Source organism: Nerophis lumbriciformis, linkage group LG36 (genome assembly GCF_033978685.3).
Source record: "Nerophis lumbriciformis linkage group LG36, RoL_Nlum_v2.1, whole genome shotgun sequence".
Lineage (NCBI taxonomy): Eukaryota > Metazoa > Chordata > Actinopteri > Syngnathiformes > Syngnathidae > Nerophis > Nerophis lumbriciformis.
In genome coordinates, this window is record NC_084583.2 from 6,134,898 (window position 1) to 6,151,316 (window position 16,419).

At 41.4% G+C, this 16,419-nt stretch overlaps 1 protein-coding gene across 2 annotated transcripts in view; it reads left to right on the top strand.

Annotated features, from left to right (window-relative positions):
• pmt (phosphoethanolamine methyltransferase) overlaps positions 1-16,419 on the top strand; it is a 53,906-nt gene that overhangs the window by 14,363 nt on the left and 23,124 nt on the right. For both annotated transcript variants that reach the window (XM_061930191.1, XM_061930190.1), the window contains exon 3: positions 12,675-12,830. In XM_061930191.1, coding sequence (XP_061786175.1) covers positions 12,675-12,830 — 156 coding nt within the window. The remainder of the gene's footprint in view (positions 1-12,674; positions 12,831-16,419) is intronic.

Sequence of the window (16,419 nt, forward strand, 5' to 3'; positions counted from 1 at the left end):
TTGCGACAAGCTCCTCATGTCCGGGATTCACACAGACACGGCACCTTACGTCCCCACTCAGTGTCCTTCCCCTCCCGTTCAATCTTGACAAAGTCGCCAGGAAACATCGTGGCACGTACCTCCCGATGATGTAGCAGGCTGAGCACACGAGCAGTGCAGTATGCTCACACAAGCAGCGGCAGTATGCGCAGTTTTACTTCTGACACCAATTGTAGCGTCCAGAAGAAGTGCACATCACTTGTCGCTGTGCACCTTCACTCACAGGTTACACACGGACATACGCCTTTCAAAATAAAAGCAGCACAGTTGTATTGCACGTACGACATACCGTATTTTTCGGACTATAAGTCGCAGTTTTTTTCATAGTTTGGCCGGGCTCCAGTGCGATTTATATATGTTTTTTTCTTTCTTTATTATGCATTTTCGGCAGGTGCGACTTATACTCCGGTGCGACTTATACTCCGAAAAATACGGTAGATGTTTTTTTACAATTATTTTGTAATTTGTGATTGCCGCTGTTCACATTCACTCACTCACACACGCGCATACGTCCACACGGAAGTAATACAAATAACGCTTTTCAAAACAAAAGCAGCACCGTTGTACTGCACACTCGAAATAGATACTTTTTTAAATGTATTTTGTAATTTATGATTGGCCTCACGCGGGCCGGACAGGGACGTACAAAGGGCCGGATGTGGCCCGCGGGCCGCAGAATGCCCAGGTCTGCCTTGGGTAGAGGGATGACCTTGGCCTCCTTCCAAACCCCAGGACAGACTCCATATCTTAATGATTTAATACATTTATGACAAATCGGAGTTGATACATGGCATGCTGCAATTCTTAACAATTTACCATCTAGCAGGCACATAGCGGACCAATCAATGTTTGTGTCCCCAGTAAAATATATCTCTCTGTTCTCATCACTAGATTTATCCAACATCTTGCATATTACATCCAGGTATTTTATATCGGCACTAGGTGGTCTACAGCAGCACCCAACCAGTATGGGTTTGGTCTGTGGCAGGTGAATCTGGATCCACAGGGCCTCAATATCAGCCAACATTAAATAATGTCTTACTTTCACAGGAATGTGACTCTGCACATACACAGCTACACCTCCACCATATCTTGTTCTATCCTTCCTAAAAATTGTGTATCCATCTACAGCAGGGGTGTCAAACTCAAATACAGAGTGGGCCAAAATTTAAAACTGAACAAAAGTTGAACAAATTAACCTTTTAATAGGGACACAAACAAGTTTTGCATTGAATATTGAACAAGCAAGGCTTATATAACTTTATAGTGACATACAAAATCAAGTTTCAAATAATAATAATAATAATAATTAAAAAATATCAATGGCATATCAAATACAATTTAAATAAAAATGTAATGCCTCTTTTGTATTTGCAGCCTTCTGAGGTAAAATATCAACATTAACTTTATCCACAGGCTAATAAATTTGAAAATAAAATAACAATGAATAAACCAACTATTCAGGACTTTAAACTGCTCAGTTTGCAACACACTGATCTAATCTGATGTGCCCAAGCCAGATACCTGACATCTTTTCTTGGATGCTAGTTCATTAATGTCGGGGCTCAGGCTTTGAGCTGAGGCAACCTTCATTATCGAACGAAGTTGTTCATCAGTCATTATATCTCGTAGCCCACCCGGACCACAGTCTTGGGGGCGTGCCTTAAAGACACTGCCTTTAACGTCCGCTTTTCATCCATTCTAACAACGTGCCCGCCCAGTCACAAGATATGAGCAGCTTCTGTACGCACACACACGTGAATGCAACACATACTTCATCAACAGCGATACAGTTTACACTGAGAGTGGCCGTATAAGCAACTTTAACATTGTTAGAAATATACGCCACAATATACACCCCCGCTACCACCAAACCCGCCGCTGCCCCCCACACACACACACCCTGGAGCGTACCGGAAGAGTTAGTGCTGCAAAGGGTTCTGGGTATTTGTTCTATTGTGTTTATGTTGTGTTACTGTGCGGATGTTCTCCCGAAATGTGTTTGTCATTCTTGTTTGGTGTGGATTCACAGTGTGGCGGATATTTCTAACAATGTTAAAGTTTTTTTATACTGGCACCCCCAGTGTAACCTGTGTCGCTGAAGATCAAGTATGCGTTGCATTCACTTCTGTGTGTGTGCTAAAGCACATATTATGTAACTGGGCTAGCACACGTTGGACTGGACTAAAAGGGGACGTTACTATTCTCGGGAGGGGCACTGAAATTTGACACCCGCGGCCCAGAGTTTGACACCCATGATCTACAGCTAATTCAACATCCTCAAAAGAGGAGTCAAGATGGGTTTCAGATATTGCCATAATGTGTATATTATTAGACTTCATTATCATACATAAATCAGGGAATTTTATTTTTTAAGCTACAGATATTCAAGTGAGCTATCAGTAGGCCTTTGCCGGGTAGTTTAAGGTTGTATGAAACCATGATGAAGAGAGAAAGCGATTGATGACTTATATTGCTTTTTACAATTGACCCTGAAACACAGTAGTGTAGGCCTGCTTTGAGGCATAAAAAGCCGTACAGGTAGACATATATAACAACGCCCAACTAGTACATAGGCATGACATCTGCAGCTGCAGCAAAAAACTAAAGAATAAAAAAAACTAAAGAATAAAAAAGGGAAACAATGTGTGACAGTCATTATGTGTGTGTGTGAAAAGTGTCCATGAGTAGACACAGGGGTCCTACCTTGCCGCAGATAGTTCCTCAGATATCGAATTTGTCCAAATCACTGATGTCGTTGATGACCATGACTTTCTCCTCTTCTGGGGTCGTACCATTCAGCTTGATAAACACTTTACAGCTGGCAGTCCATGTAGACTGAATTTTGCTTTGCTTCTTCAGGATTCGTGCGCGCCTGGCGATCTCACCATTCCTTTTGGTGAGGTGTTAGTTAATGTACACCTCCGTTCCTTTTAATTTGCGACCCTGTTTTAGGATCGCGATCTTGTTCTTTCTGTTGGTGAAGCGAATGATGATCGCTGGTGTCGCTCCTTTGGTTCTCGTAGGCAGGGTGCGGCAGGCTTCAATGTCGCTCCTGTCCACGGAGATCCTCCTGCTCCCTAAAAAGCCGACCACCTGCTGCTCCAGCGATTCCGACTCAGATTGAACTCCCTCCCGCCCTACGGGACCGTTCTCCCGGGCTGCCACACTGGCGTATACCGATGTTTGGTCTTCAGTCCGCTGACGATCACGTTGTTCATGCGGGACTACTGCTCCAAGTTGGCCACGCGACATTCCAAAACTTTTATAGCTTTGTCTTTCTCCGTGTTCAGTCTTTTGAGTGACTGAATGTCACCTATCAGATCCACAATTTTCTTTTGCTGGTCAGCAATTGTTGCGATCTCAGCCGACAAGAACTCAAGAGATTTCTTATTTTCTTCCATGTCGTCCTCACGGGGGCTAACCACTCTCCTTGGCTTCGGACTCATGCTAACCTGGGCCACGGCTGAAGGCGAGCCTAGCCCGGCTGCAGTGCAACTTGGATCTAGGCTAGAAACGAGCCACACCAACGAAGACACTTAGCGACGCCGGAATTTACTATTTTACCGGGCACTGAAGGGCTACTGCCCGCCCGAGTGACAGCACACGCCGCTCTGGTCGCCCTGCTTCCTTGCCTGCAGGTAGCAGAAATTGATCTGTTCCAGTCTGAGTTTGTCAATGTTACGGAGAAGACTGCTTACATTCATGTGGATTATATGCAGTCCTCTGGCAGAGAAAATGTTTTCCATGTCTTGTGACAACAATGTTTCTTTTCCAACGGTTGCGTGGTTGGGCGCCGCCAAAGAAATTACTCCATTATTGTCTGTTGCGCCATTGTTCGTGTCGTTATTGTTGTCCCTGTAGTGGCTAGTCGTAGCCGGCGAGGCCATTGTTGTTGTGTGTAATCTCCAGGACGACGGTGTCCATCTGGTTCTCGTTTCGCTAGCCTGCAGCCGGTGTTCTGGGTGAGCCTCGGGGCAGCGTCCCTGGGTTGTTCCATGACGATGGTGTCTCGGTACCAAGGGTCCTGTCGTTTTTTTGCCGGTTGTTCTGGTCCCGCGCGTCTCCTCCACTCTGGGTGCTCCTTTGTTTTGCAGTGGGATCCCTTCCCCCAATTCGGCGCAAGCATTGTTGTTAGCATGAGCTATGCTGATCCATGCCCAGTCCGCCGGATTCGATTCTGTTGAAAACTAATTTACCAACAAACCTGGGCCTGGACATGGATGTATGTCTCCCGAAAGTAGCAGGCAGATTGAGATAACAATTCGAACATCCATTCGACTTGCCATCCGGTTCTTCCTGCTCTCCCTTTGTGGTGCTTTGAGTCGGACCCGGGAAGACGTGTTTTGAAGGACGGCTTTACCGAGCCCAAGATGTTTTTGTAAGTATCAGTCATTGCTCATCTGCCCCATAGTCAAGGAGAATGAGTCTAACGCCAGGAAAGAAGGTTAGAATAACATATATACGACAGACATTTATCCATGAAAATATGGACAAGCTGCTGATGGTGTGTTTGACGGAGAAGAGACAAGAAGCCCACTCTCTGAGGTAGATTTTGCTGTTATTATTACTTTACTTCATAATACTACTGTAGTTGTTTGTACTACATTATATTGTATTGCTTTTCATACAATATTTTTTATATAAATGTTTGTTTTTTATTTTTAAAATGCATGTTACATTTTGAAATTAATGGATTCTAATTCACTTCAGTGGGAGACGTGTGTTTGGGGTCGGTCATTGTCCTTGTTGGAACACCCAACTGCGCCCAAGACCCAACCTCCGGGCTGATGATTTTAGATTGTCCTGAAGAATTTGGAGGTAATCCTCCTTTTTCATTGTCCCATTTACTCTCTGTAAAGCACCAGTTCTATTGTCAGCAAAACAGGCCCATAGCATAAGACTACCACCACCCTGCTTGACGGTAGTAATGGTGTTCCTGGGATTAAAGGCCTCAACTTTCTCTTCCAAACATATTGCTGGGTATTGTGGTCAAACAGCTCATCCATCCATCCATCCATTTCCTACCGCTTATTCCCTTTGGGGTCGCGGGGGGCGCTGGAGCCTATCTCAGCTACAATCGGGCGGAAGGCGGGGTACACCCTGGCCAAGTCGCCACCTCATCGCAGGGCCAACACAGATAGACAGACAACATTCACACTCACATCCACACACTAGGGCCAATTTAGTGTTGCCAATCAACTTATCCCCAGGTGCATGTCTTGGAGGTGGGAGGAAGCCGGAGTACCCGGAGGGAACCCACGCAGTCACGGGGAGAACATGCAAACTCCACACAGAAAGATCCCGAGCCCGGGATTGAACCCAAGACTACTCAGAACCTTCGTATTGTGAGGCAGATGCACTAACCCCTCTTCCACCGTGATGCCCAAACAGCTCAATTTTTGTTTAATCTGACATCACATGGACGAAGATTAGACCTTCTGGAGGAAAGTTCTGTGGTCAGATTAAACAAAAATTGAGCTCTTTGGCCACAATACCCAGCAATATGTGGATAGCTACCAAAAGCGCCTTATTGCAGTGAAACTTGCCAAGGGACATGTAACTAAATATTAACATTGCTGTATGTATACTTTCGACCAAGCAGGTTTGGTCACATTTTCAGTAGACCCATAATAAATTCATAAAAGAACCAAACTTCATGAATGTTTTTTGTGACCAACAAGTATGTGCTCCAATCACTCTATCGCAAAAAAATAAAAGTTGTAGAAATTATTGGAAACTCAAGACAGCCATGACATGATGTTCTTTACAAGTGTGTGTAAACGTTTGATCGCAACTGTATATACATTGCAAAACGTGTTAGCATTTTAGTTAATGCTTAGGACACTTGTATCATTACATTACGCTAGCGTGTACACATGTGCATGAAAACACTCCTACAGACAGGTATGATTTAAAAAAAAGTATATTTACAAACAATTGCAGAAAAAAGCAAGATACATATGCAGGAATATGAGTTCAAATAAATAATAATATAACTTGTCATTATTTACTATGATTATAAATGTTTTAAAGACCTTTATTATTCAATCTAATCCGTTACATCACTAACGCCCGCATTACTACACTGAAAAACCAGTCCACGTTTTGACTGTTACCTTAGCAAACTTGAGCCAGACCACAGCAGCATTAAGGCTGCTGTGGTCTGCAGCCTTAATGCAGACCACAGCATTAAGGCTGCAGACCACAGCAGCCTTGATGCTGTGGTCTGTCCACCCTGCAGTGGACAGACCACAGCCTTAATGCTGTGGGATGTCCACCCTGCAGTGTGGACATCCCACACTGCAGGATGGGTTGTCCGATTCAGATTTTTTTTTGTCAAATCTAATCTTTTTATATAGTCATTACAAAAAATATTAGTCCAGACTCATATGTGAAGCCAAATTGACACGAATACAGATATGTCATGAGGTCACACGTCCTGCATTGTTTACGGAAGTAAGCATGCTCAAATTCTAGTTGTCTCAGTACTGGCGCATTAATGTCTGGAAAAGAATACAAATATGCTAAAAGAGATGGTCTCCTTCCATTCTAAGTTGCATTCGAAGATGACATGAATACCTTTTTTAGTAGCACTAACTCTTCCGGGAGCTACAGGGGGGGGAGGTTGGTGGTAGCGGGGGTGTATATTGTAGTGTCCCGGAAGAGTTAGTGCTGCAAAGGGTTCTGGGTATTTGTTCTGTTGTGTTTATGTTGTGTTACGGTGCTGCTGTTCTCCCGAAATGTGTTTGTCATTCTTGTTTGGTGTGGATTCACAGTGTGGTGTATATTTCTAACATTGTTAAAGTTATATATACGGGCACCCTCAGTGTGACCTGTATCGCTATTGAACAAGTATGCGTTGCATTCCCGTGTGTGTACATACAGAAGCTGTACTTATCTTGTGATTGGGCCGGCACGTTGTTAGAATGGAAGAAAAGCGGACGTGACGACAGCTCTTAGCGGACGTTAAAGGCAGTGTCTATAAGGAACGCCCCCAAGACTGCGGTCCGGGTGGGCTACGAGATATAATGACTGATGAACACCTTTGTTCGATAATGAAGGTCGTCTCAGCTCAAAGACTGAGCCCCGACATTAATGAAATAGCATCCAAGAAAAGATGCCAGGTATCTGGCTTGGGCACATCAGATTAGATCAATGTTACAAACTGAGCAGTTTAAAGTCCTGATTGGTTGGTTTATTCATTATTTTATTTTTAAATTTATTAGCCTGTGGAAAAAGTTAATGTTGATATCTGATAAGGCTGCAAATAGAAAAGAGGCATTACATTTTTATTTAAATTGTATTTGATATGCCATTGATATTTTGTAATTATTATTATTATTATTTGAAACTCGATTTTGCATGTCACTATAAAGTTATATAAGCCTTGCTTGTTCAATATTCAATGCAAAACTTGTTTGGGTCCCTATTAAAAGGTTAATTTGTTCAACCTTGGCCCGCGGCTTTGTTCAGTTTTAAATGTTGGCCCACTCTGTATTTGAGTTTGACACCCCTGCTCTAGACCAAGGGACATGTCCAAGATTTGACGTCAAAAGAGGAATAAGACAAGGCTGTGGAAGTTCACCTTTGCTATTTATAATGGTGGCAGAAATGTTAGCAATTTTTATGAAGCACTCAGGCATTCGAGTGATGGGAAATTCATCCATCCATCCATCCATTTTCTACCGCTTATTCCCTTCGGGGTCGCGGGGGGCGCTGGAGCCTATCTCAGCTACAATCGGGCGGAAGGCGGGGTACACCCTGGACAAGATCAAATCCCTTTGATTTGTTTTCTAAAGCTTCTGAACTCTACTTAAACACGGACAAGTGTGAAATCCTCACCTTGCACGATTGTCCAAGCACAACATTACACAATATCAAAGTGACATATTTAGGCATTCTTATGTCACAATAAGATCAGAGCAGATAAGGTCAACTTTTTAAAGTGTATTGATCATTTTAAATCAATCCTAAACAAGTAAACATATCCATCTTTGGAAGAATCTTGCTGACTAAAATGGAAAGCATATCTAGACTTATCTACCCGGCATGTTCCCTGCCTACGAGAACCAAGATTGTTCAAACTGTTAATGATATCAACCTCGAATATATTTGGACAAAATAAATGTCTTTATATAAGAAAAGTGGTTAAAGATGTTGAAGAGGGTAGCTTAAATATCCATCAATCCATTTCCTACCGTTTTGTCCCTTTCGGGGTCGCGGGGGGTGCTGGAGCTGCTCAGCTGCATTCGGGCGGAAGGCGGGGTACACCCTGGACAAGTTGCCACCTCATCAGGGCCAACACAGATAGACAGACAACATTCACACTCACATTGACATACTCTGGACAATTTAGTGTTGCCAATCAACCTATCCCCAAGTGCATGTTTTTGTAGGTGGAAGGAAGCCGGAGTACCCGGAGGGAACCCACACAGTCATGATTGACTTTAAAGTAATGAATGGAGACTATAAGCTAAAGTGGTTCAAAAATGATCTTGCAAACTCAAGTTCAATATGGCATATAATTCCAAATGTCATATTCCAGAGATTGGGAGGTATACATTTTCTGTTACGTTGTGACTTTCATGTCAACTCATTACCAGTCAAATTGTCTGATTTTAACCAACAGACTGGAAATGATTGTTTAAACACAATTTCTTTCCACACAACACACCTGTATGGAGAAACAGTTACATTCTAGTTCATTAAAAAGTCCATATATATAGAAGAATGCAACTCTGTAGGTATTTTGGGCTGTCAGACATTTTATGGACAGTTGTGGCATTTTGTTGAAAACATTTATGAAAAGTATCAGTGTTGTTCAAAAAGTCTGTTTCAAAGCAATACCTCTATCCTTAAAATCTTTTGTGACTCAAGATGTTTTATATTCAAGCAGCACTCCTTGTCTGAGAAACCTTCATATTGAAGATGTTCATTTCTGTGATGAAAAATGTTCCAACAAATATATGAGGGCAGTTTTAGTGAAATAATATTTTCCGGGCAAAATTCATAGACAATATATCCTAAAGGAATTTACAAAAGTTGAGCTAAGGAAAATAAGGACAATATATATTACATACCCAATTCTTCCCAAAATTAAAGCAATACCTTTCAAAATTATTAATGGAATATACCATTCAAAGGATTTTTTGAAACTTAAATTACATGGAGATTGACGGCTGTTATGTGTTTTGTAAGGAGATCAGGGATTGGCTGAGAGACAAGGAGGTGGAGATGTCCCCATTCACATTAGAAGAGATCACATTTGGCATATTTGTAAATGATGGTAACATAGAAATGTTTGTCAACATTATTATGCTCCATGCAAATTTTTTTCTACATACCGTATTTTTCGGACTATAAGGCGCATTTAAAATCCATTCATTTTCTCAAAACTCGACAGTGCGCCTTATAACCCGGTGCGCCTAAAATACGGAATAATTCTGGTTTTGCTTACCGACCTCAAAGCTATTTTATTTGGTACATGGTGTAATGATAAGTGTGACCAGTAGATGGTAGCCAAACATAAGATATACATGTAGACTGCAATATGAAGGCAATCACACAAAAGAGATACGTGGAGACTGCAATATGACTCAAGTAAACAACACCAACATTTTATATGTTCCATTGAAAATATAGAACATCACACACGGCGCTCAAAAATCTATCAAAATGTTTTAGTACGACTTTGGTAAGCTATGAAGCCACACCGCTTGATGGATTGTACTGTGCTTCAATATATGAGTATTATTATGGTGTGTGTAAAAGATAAATGATAAATGGGTTGTACTTGTATAGCGCTTTTCTACCTTCAAGGTACTCAAAGCGCTTTGACACTACTTCCACATTTACCCATTCACACACACATTCACACACTGATGGAGGGAGCTGCCATGCAAGGCGCTAACCAGCACCCATCAGGAGCAAGGGTGAAGTGTCTTGCTCAGGACACAACGGACATGACGAGGTTGGTACTAGGTGGGGATTGAACAAGGGACCCTCGGGTCGCGCACGGCCATTCTTCCACTGCGCCACGCCGTCCGATAAGACATATTATCTGGCGTTTTGTTTCGCAATATTATGCAAAAGCAACTTTTCTTACCTCCTGGTACCTGCTGATCTGTTTTTGGGCTCTGCATAAGTCCTGAAAAATTACTCACGTCCGCCTTTGTAGTCCGCCTCTTTTTTCTCTCTATGTTCTTGTTATGGGACATTCATCTTCCGCTGTTGCAATTTCTAATATAAAGTAGTGTAAAGTTCTTACTTATATCTGTCAGTAAACTCGCCATGTAAGCGCTAAAACATACCGGTGTAGTGAGTTTACAATATTCACCGAAGGAACTTTAGTTATTCGAGAGTTCCGGTCGGACGTTTCTTCACGAGACACATTTCCGGCGTTGTTATTGCACTAATGAGCCACGGATGAGAAGATGCTGCTCCGTTATTGATTTAAGTAAAGTTTGAATGTCATTAAAACAGTTAGCTCTATCTTTTGACTCTTCTTCCATACCCGTCCTTGCACGCTACACCGCTATAACAAAGATGACAGGGAAAAGATGCTGCCAAAGGTGAGCCACGTAAATAAGACCGCCCACAAAACGGCGCATCCTGAAGCGACTGTCAGAAAGTGGCTTGAAGATGGCCTGTAAAACATATTCTATGCAACATTTTGACCAAAGAACCACCATTACATGTTATGTAGACCACAAGAATTCAATTTAGGTTCAAAAATTTAAAAAATAATAATAACATATATGCGCCCTATAATCCGGTGCCCCGTTTCCATATGAGTTGGGAAATTGTGTTAGATTTTCAATGGGAGACAGGTCTGGACTACAGGCAGGCCAGTCTAGTACCCGCACTCTTTTACTAAGAAGCCACGTTGATGTAACACGTGGCTTGGCATTGTCTTGCTGAAATAAGCAGGGGCGTCCATGGTAACGTTGCTTGGATGGCAACATATGTTGCTCCAATTGGTTACCTGTCTAGAAGGAAAACAGCCACTTGCGCGACCAAAGTTAGTCCGAGACCGGCCCGCAATGCCCTCCATCTTGAATATGCCGGACCAATATTTATCTGTTTGGCTTTTCTTAGATTTATTTTTAGATCTACAGCGTCTTTCTTTTTTTTTTTAAATAACTTTAGAACAGACTGTAAAATGTACAAATTCATGTGCGTTACATGAAAGTTGTTGCCCACTCTGACAGAGATCTTACTGGGAGTGTAGCTCTCATCCTATTTTTAGTCGGCGTAAATACAAGCAAGAAATAATACAGCAAGAAACTCAAATTTAAAATGTCGGGCCAAATATAAAAACGCTGTCCTTTTTCCTTCTGTCTTTTTTTTTTTTTTCTTTACACAATGGCGCCTTCACAGATGTGTAAGTTACCCATGTCTTGGGCACTAATACACCCCCATACCATCACAGATGCTGGCTTTTCAACTTTGCAACAATCCGGATGGTTCTTTTCCTCTTTGGTCCGGAAAACACGACGTCCACAGTTTCCAAAAACAATTTGAAATGTGGACTCGTCAGACCACAGAACACTTTTCCACTTTGTATCAGTCCATCTTAGATGAGCTCAGGCCCAGCGAAGCCGACGGCGTTTCTGGGTGTTGTTGATAAACTGTTTTCGCCTTGCATAGGAGAGTTTTAACTTGTTTTTACATGCGGAGTGCTTACTCTGCATGTCAACATCTCCATTCGGTGCCACACGCCCACGCCATCAAAATGCTGAGGTAAACATTTCCAGATCAACACCGTATGAAAAAAATAGTGATTTTTTTTTTAGTTGTGATTTCCTTCTCTGCATGAAAGTTTTAAAGTAGCATATATTAATGCAGTATAAAGAAGAATGTTTTAATGTAGACACATAGAATCATCATACTGCTGTGATTATATGCATCAAGTGTTCATTCAAGGCTAAGGCAAAATATCGAGATATATATCGTGTATCGCGATATGGCCTTAAAATAACGCGATATTAAAAAAAGGCCATATCGCCCAGCCCTAGCGCTTTGTGATTTTATCTGTGAAAAGCGCTTTATAAATAAAATTTACTTACTTACTTACTTACTACATTTTCTGTGAATTAGTCTCAAAAGTGTTTGATTTTCAACTTTTCCATATTGTATTTGACACAAAATATTTAAAAAGTGACTGACATATGCTAGTAAAACTTATATAGTTGTATGACCTTTATTTATTTTGACCAAAAGAAGAGGTGTAAGTGATAGCTAATTTTCTTTAGCACGTTAAAGCACAGCATCTAATTAGCATTGTAAACGTACCAAAGTACCAAAATATCAACATTAATTGGTAATAAAGCTCAGTTGATTGGTAATGCTGTAGATTTATTTGCAATATAGTCATTTAAAAAAAATCCAAATACAATGTGTGTTATAACATTGCACACAATTCTCATGAGAGGCGTTGCTTACATTTGAATTCATCATCAAATTAATGTGTGTCCAGATATGCCATGCAACTAAATAAAAGCAAAGACCAAATTGTTTGATCTCAGCTTATATTACTGAATCTTGTGAGCATGTATCCTGAGAAATATTGACATATTTCAGGGTCCTGCAAACACACACAGCCCATATTGTGCTTATATTATAAATTACAGGCGATACACCAGCCACCTGCTGACACGGGCGGCCCATGTGACCGCTGTGGACTTCATGGAGAGTTTCGTGGAGAAGAACCGTCAGAACAACGGTCACCATAGCAACGTTACCTTCCTTCAAGCTGATGTCACGAAGCTGCAAATGCCCCAAAACAGGTATGTATTAAAACTTTTTGTACACTGACATTTTTGAACACTGAATTTTTAAACTCACATTTTGATAACAAATTTGTTTTCAATTAAATTGTCAGCATAATTTCATGTAAAAAAAATTCCATCCATCCATTTCTCGCTTTTTATCCGTGTCCGGATCTCGGGGACAGCAATCTAAGCAGAGATGCCCAGACTTCCCTGTCTCCACCTCCTCTAGTTCCACAAGGGGGACACCGAGGCATTCCCAGGCCAGCTGTGAGATCTAGTCCCTCCAACATGTCTTAGGTCTGTCCCGAGGTCCCCTTCCGGCTGGACATGCCTGAAACACCTCACCAGGGAGGTGTCCAGGAGGTATCCATAGTAAATGCCCGAGCCATTTCAGCTGGCTTCTCTCGACGTGAAGGAGCAGCGGCTCTACTCTGAGTCTCTCCCGGATGACAGAGCTCCTCACCCTATCTCTGAGGGTCATCCCAGACATCCTGCCCGAGGAAACTCATTTCTGCTGTTTGTATTGGTGACCTTGTCCTTTCAGTCATTACTAGGGATGATGTTCGAAACCGGTTCTCCCGGTTGTTCGATAAGAAAATAACTGATTCCATGGACTCAAATCTTTTTTTGAGAACCGGTTCCCGTTATTGAGGCCACTATAGTAAAGAAAAAGAGTTGGTTTTTATTCGAATCCCTGGGAACGACTCCTTTCTTACAGGAAATGCCCTGTGGGACGGCAATGTTATGCCCATTTGATTGTAGACTCTTAATGAAAATACTACGCGTCATTAGTTTGGGCACTTCCGGGTTGGCGACGTCTGTTCAGTTCATGAGACAATTGAGAAGTAGACAAGTTGTGTTAGCTCTTACAAGCCTTGGAAAAGATAAGTCTGTAAGTAAACTATTTAACTTGTTTATGTAACTCAATATTAAGGTGGAAAGTGGTTAAATTTGATACTAAGATGTTTATTGAAAAACGATTTTTGTGCACTGTCTCAATGGATGTTTTGAGAACTTAAAATGGCTGCCAGTCATGTATTTCCACCATCGAAATAGTTTCAACACTCAGAAGTATTTGTTTGATGATAGTACTGTATATTTGTGTGAAGCTAATATTTAAATATTGTGTAATACATTTCAGTATGTTAATTGAATCACATAGCCTATACATTTGTCATTGTGTGTATTTCAGTTCAAAAAAATAAAAAATAGCAGTCCATTGCAAGACAAAAGTAAAGATAGGAAAAGACAAAGCCAGATCAACAACAATAAAGAGCTTAAATGGATTAATCTGCTTCGGAACTTTATTAGACGTCTTGGATTGTTTGTTAGCTGTCTGCCTGTGTGTGTAGTTAGTATGTTCCAATAGCAGCAGAAGTGCATTTTTTGGAGAGCTGTATTATTTTCAGTTGTGTGCCCAAGGGACTGATTTTATTTAACACTATATTACTATTTATACACCTATAGTGATCACACAGACAGGTTGTTTTTGTGTTACTGTATATATTTGTTTTTCTGAAAAATCCCACTTAATATACTTTGGGTAACAACAGTCACTATTTATTTTTTTAATTTTTTTAGGGGGGTAACAGTCAATATTTATTTATTTATTTTATTTTATGTTTTTCTTATAAAATAAAAGTGAGCTTTTGTTAAACCAAATATTGTGTTTTTTTCCATATGCAACAACCTATCTGGATTCGATAAGAGAATCGATAAGGAATCGGTTCGACAAGAGGATTCGATAATGGGCTCAAACTCGATAATTTCTTATCAAACATCATCCCTAGTCATTACCCAAAGCTCATGACCATAGGTGAGGGTAGGAACGTACAAACCCCGTTTCCATATGAGTTGGGAAATTGTGTTAGATGTAAATATAAACGGAATACAATGATTTGCAAATCCTTTTCAACCCATATTCAATTGAATGCACTACAAAGACAAGGTATTTGATGTTCAAACTCATAAACTTAATTTTTTTTTTGCAAATAATAATTAACTTAGAATTTCATGGCTGCAACACGTGCCAAAGTAGTTGGGAAAGGGCATGTTCACCATTGTGTTACATGGCCTTTCCTTTTAACAACACTCAGTAAACGTTTGGGAACTGAGGAGACACATTTTTTAAGCTTCTCAGGTGGAATTCTTTCCTATTCTTGCTTGATGTACAGCTTAAGTTGTTCAACAGTCCAGGGGTCTCCATTGTGGTATTTTAGGCTTCATAATGCACAACACATTTTCAATGGGAGACAGGTCTGGACTACAGGCAGGCCAGTCTAGACCCGCACACTTTTACAATGAAGCCACGTTGATGTAACACGTGGCTTGGCATTGTCTTGCTGAAATAAGGAGGGGCGTCGATGGTAACGTTGCTTGGATGGCAACATATGTTGCTACAAAACCTGTATGTACCTTTCAGCATTAATGGCACCTTCACGGGTGTGTAAGTTACCCATGTCATGGGCACTAATACACCCCCATACCATCACTGATGCTGGCTTTTCAACTTTGCGCCTATATTGCGCAGTGGTAGAATGGCCGTGCGCGACCCGAGGGTCCCTGGTTCAATCCCCACCTAGTACCAACCTCGTCATGTCCGTTGTGTCCTGAGCAAGACACTTCACCCTTGCTCCTGATGGGTGCTGGTTAGCGCCTTGCATGGCAGCTCCCTCCATCAGTGTGTGAATGTGTGTGTGAATGGGTAAATGTGGAAGTAGTGTCAAAGCGCTTTGAGTACCTTGAAGGTAGAAAAGCGCTATACAAGTACAACCCATTTATCATTTATAACAATCCAGGTGGTTCTTTTCCTCTTTGGTCCGTAGGACACGACGTCCACAGTTTCCAAAAACAATTTGAAATGTGAACTCGTCAGACCACTTTTCCACTTTGTATCAGTCCAGGCCCAGCGAAGCCGACGGCGTTTCTGGGTGTTGTTGATAAACGGTTTTCGCCTTGCATAGGAGAGTTTTAACTTGCACTTACAGATGTAGCGACAAACTGTAGTTACTGACAGTGGGTTTCTGAAGTGTTCCTGAGCCCATGTGGTGATATCCTTTACACACTGATGTCGCTTGTTGATGCAGTACAGCCTGAGGGATCGAAGGTCACAGGCTTAGCTGCTTACGTGCAGTGATTTTTCCAGATTCTCTGAACCCTTTGATGATATTACGGACCGTAGATGGTGAAATCCCTAAATTCCTTGCAATAGCTGGTTAAGAGGTTTTTCTTAAACTGTTCAACAATTTGCTCACGCATTTGTTGACAAAGTGGTGACCCTCGCCCCATCCTTGTTTGTGAATGACTGAGCATTTCATGGAATCTACTTTTATACCCAATCATGGCACCCACCTGTTCCCAATTTGCCTGTTCACCTGTGGGATGTTCCAAATAAGTGTTTGATGAGCATTCCTCAACTTTATCAGTATTTATTGCCACCTTTCCCAACTTCTTTGTCACGTGTTGCTGGCATCAAATTCTAAAGTTAATGATTTTTTTCAAAAAAAAAAAGTTTGTCAGTTTAAACATCAAATATGTTGTCTTTGTAGCATATTCAACTGAATATGGGTTGAAAATGATTTGCAAATCATTGTAATCCGTTTAT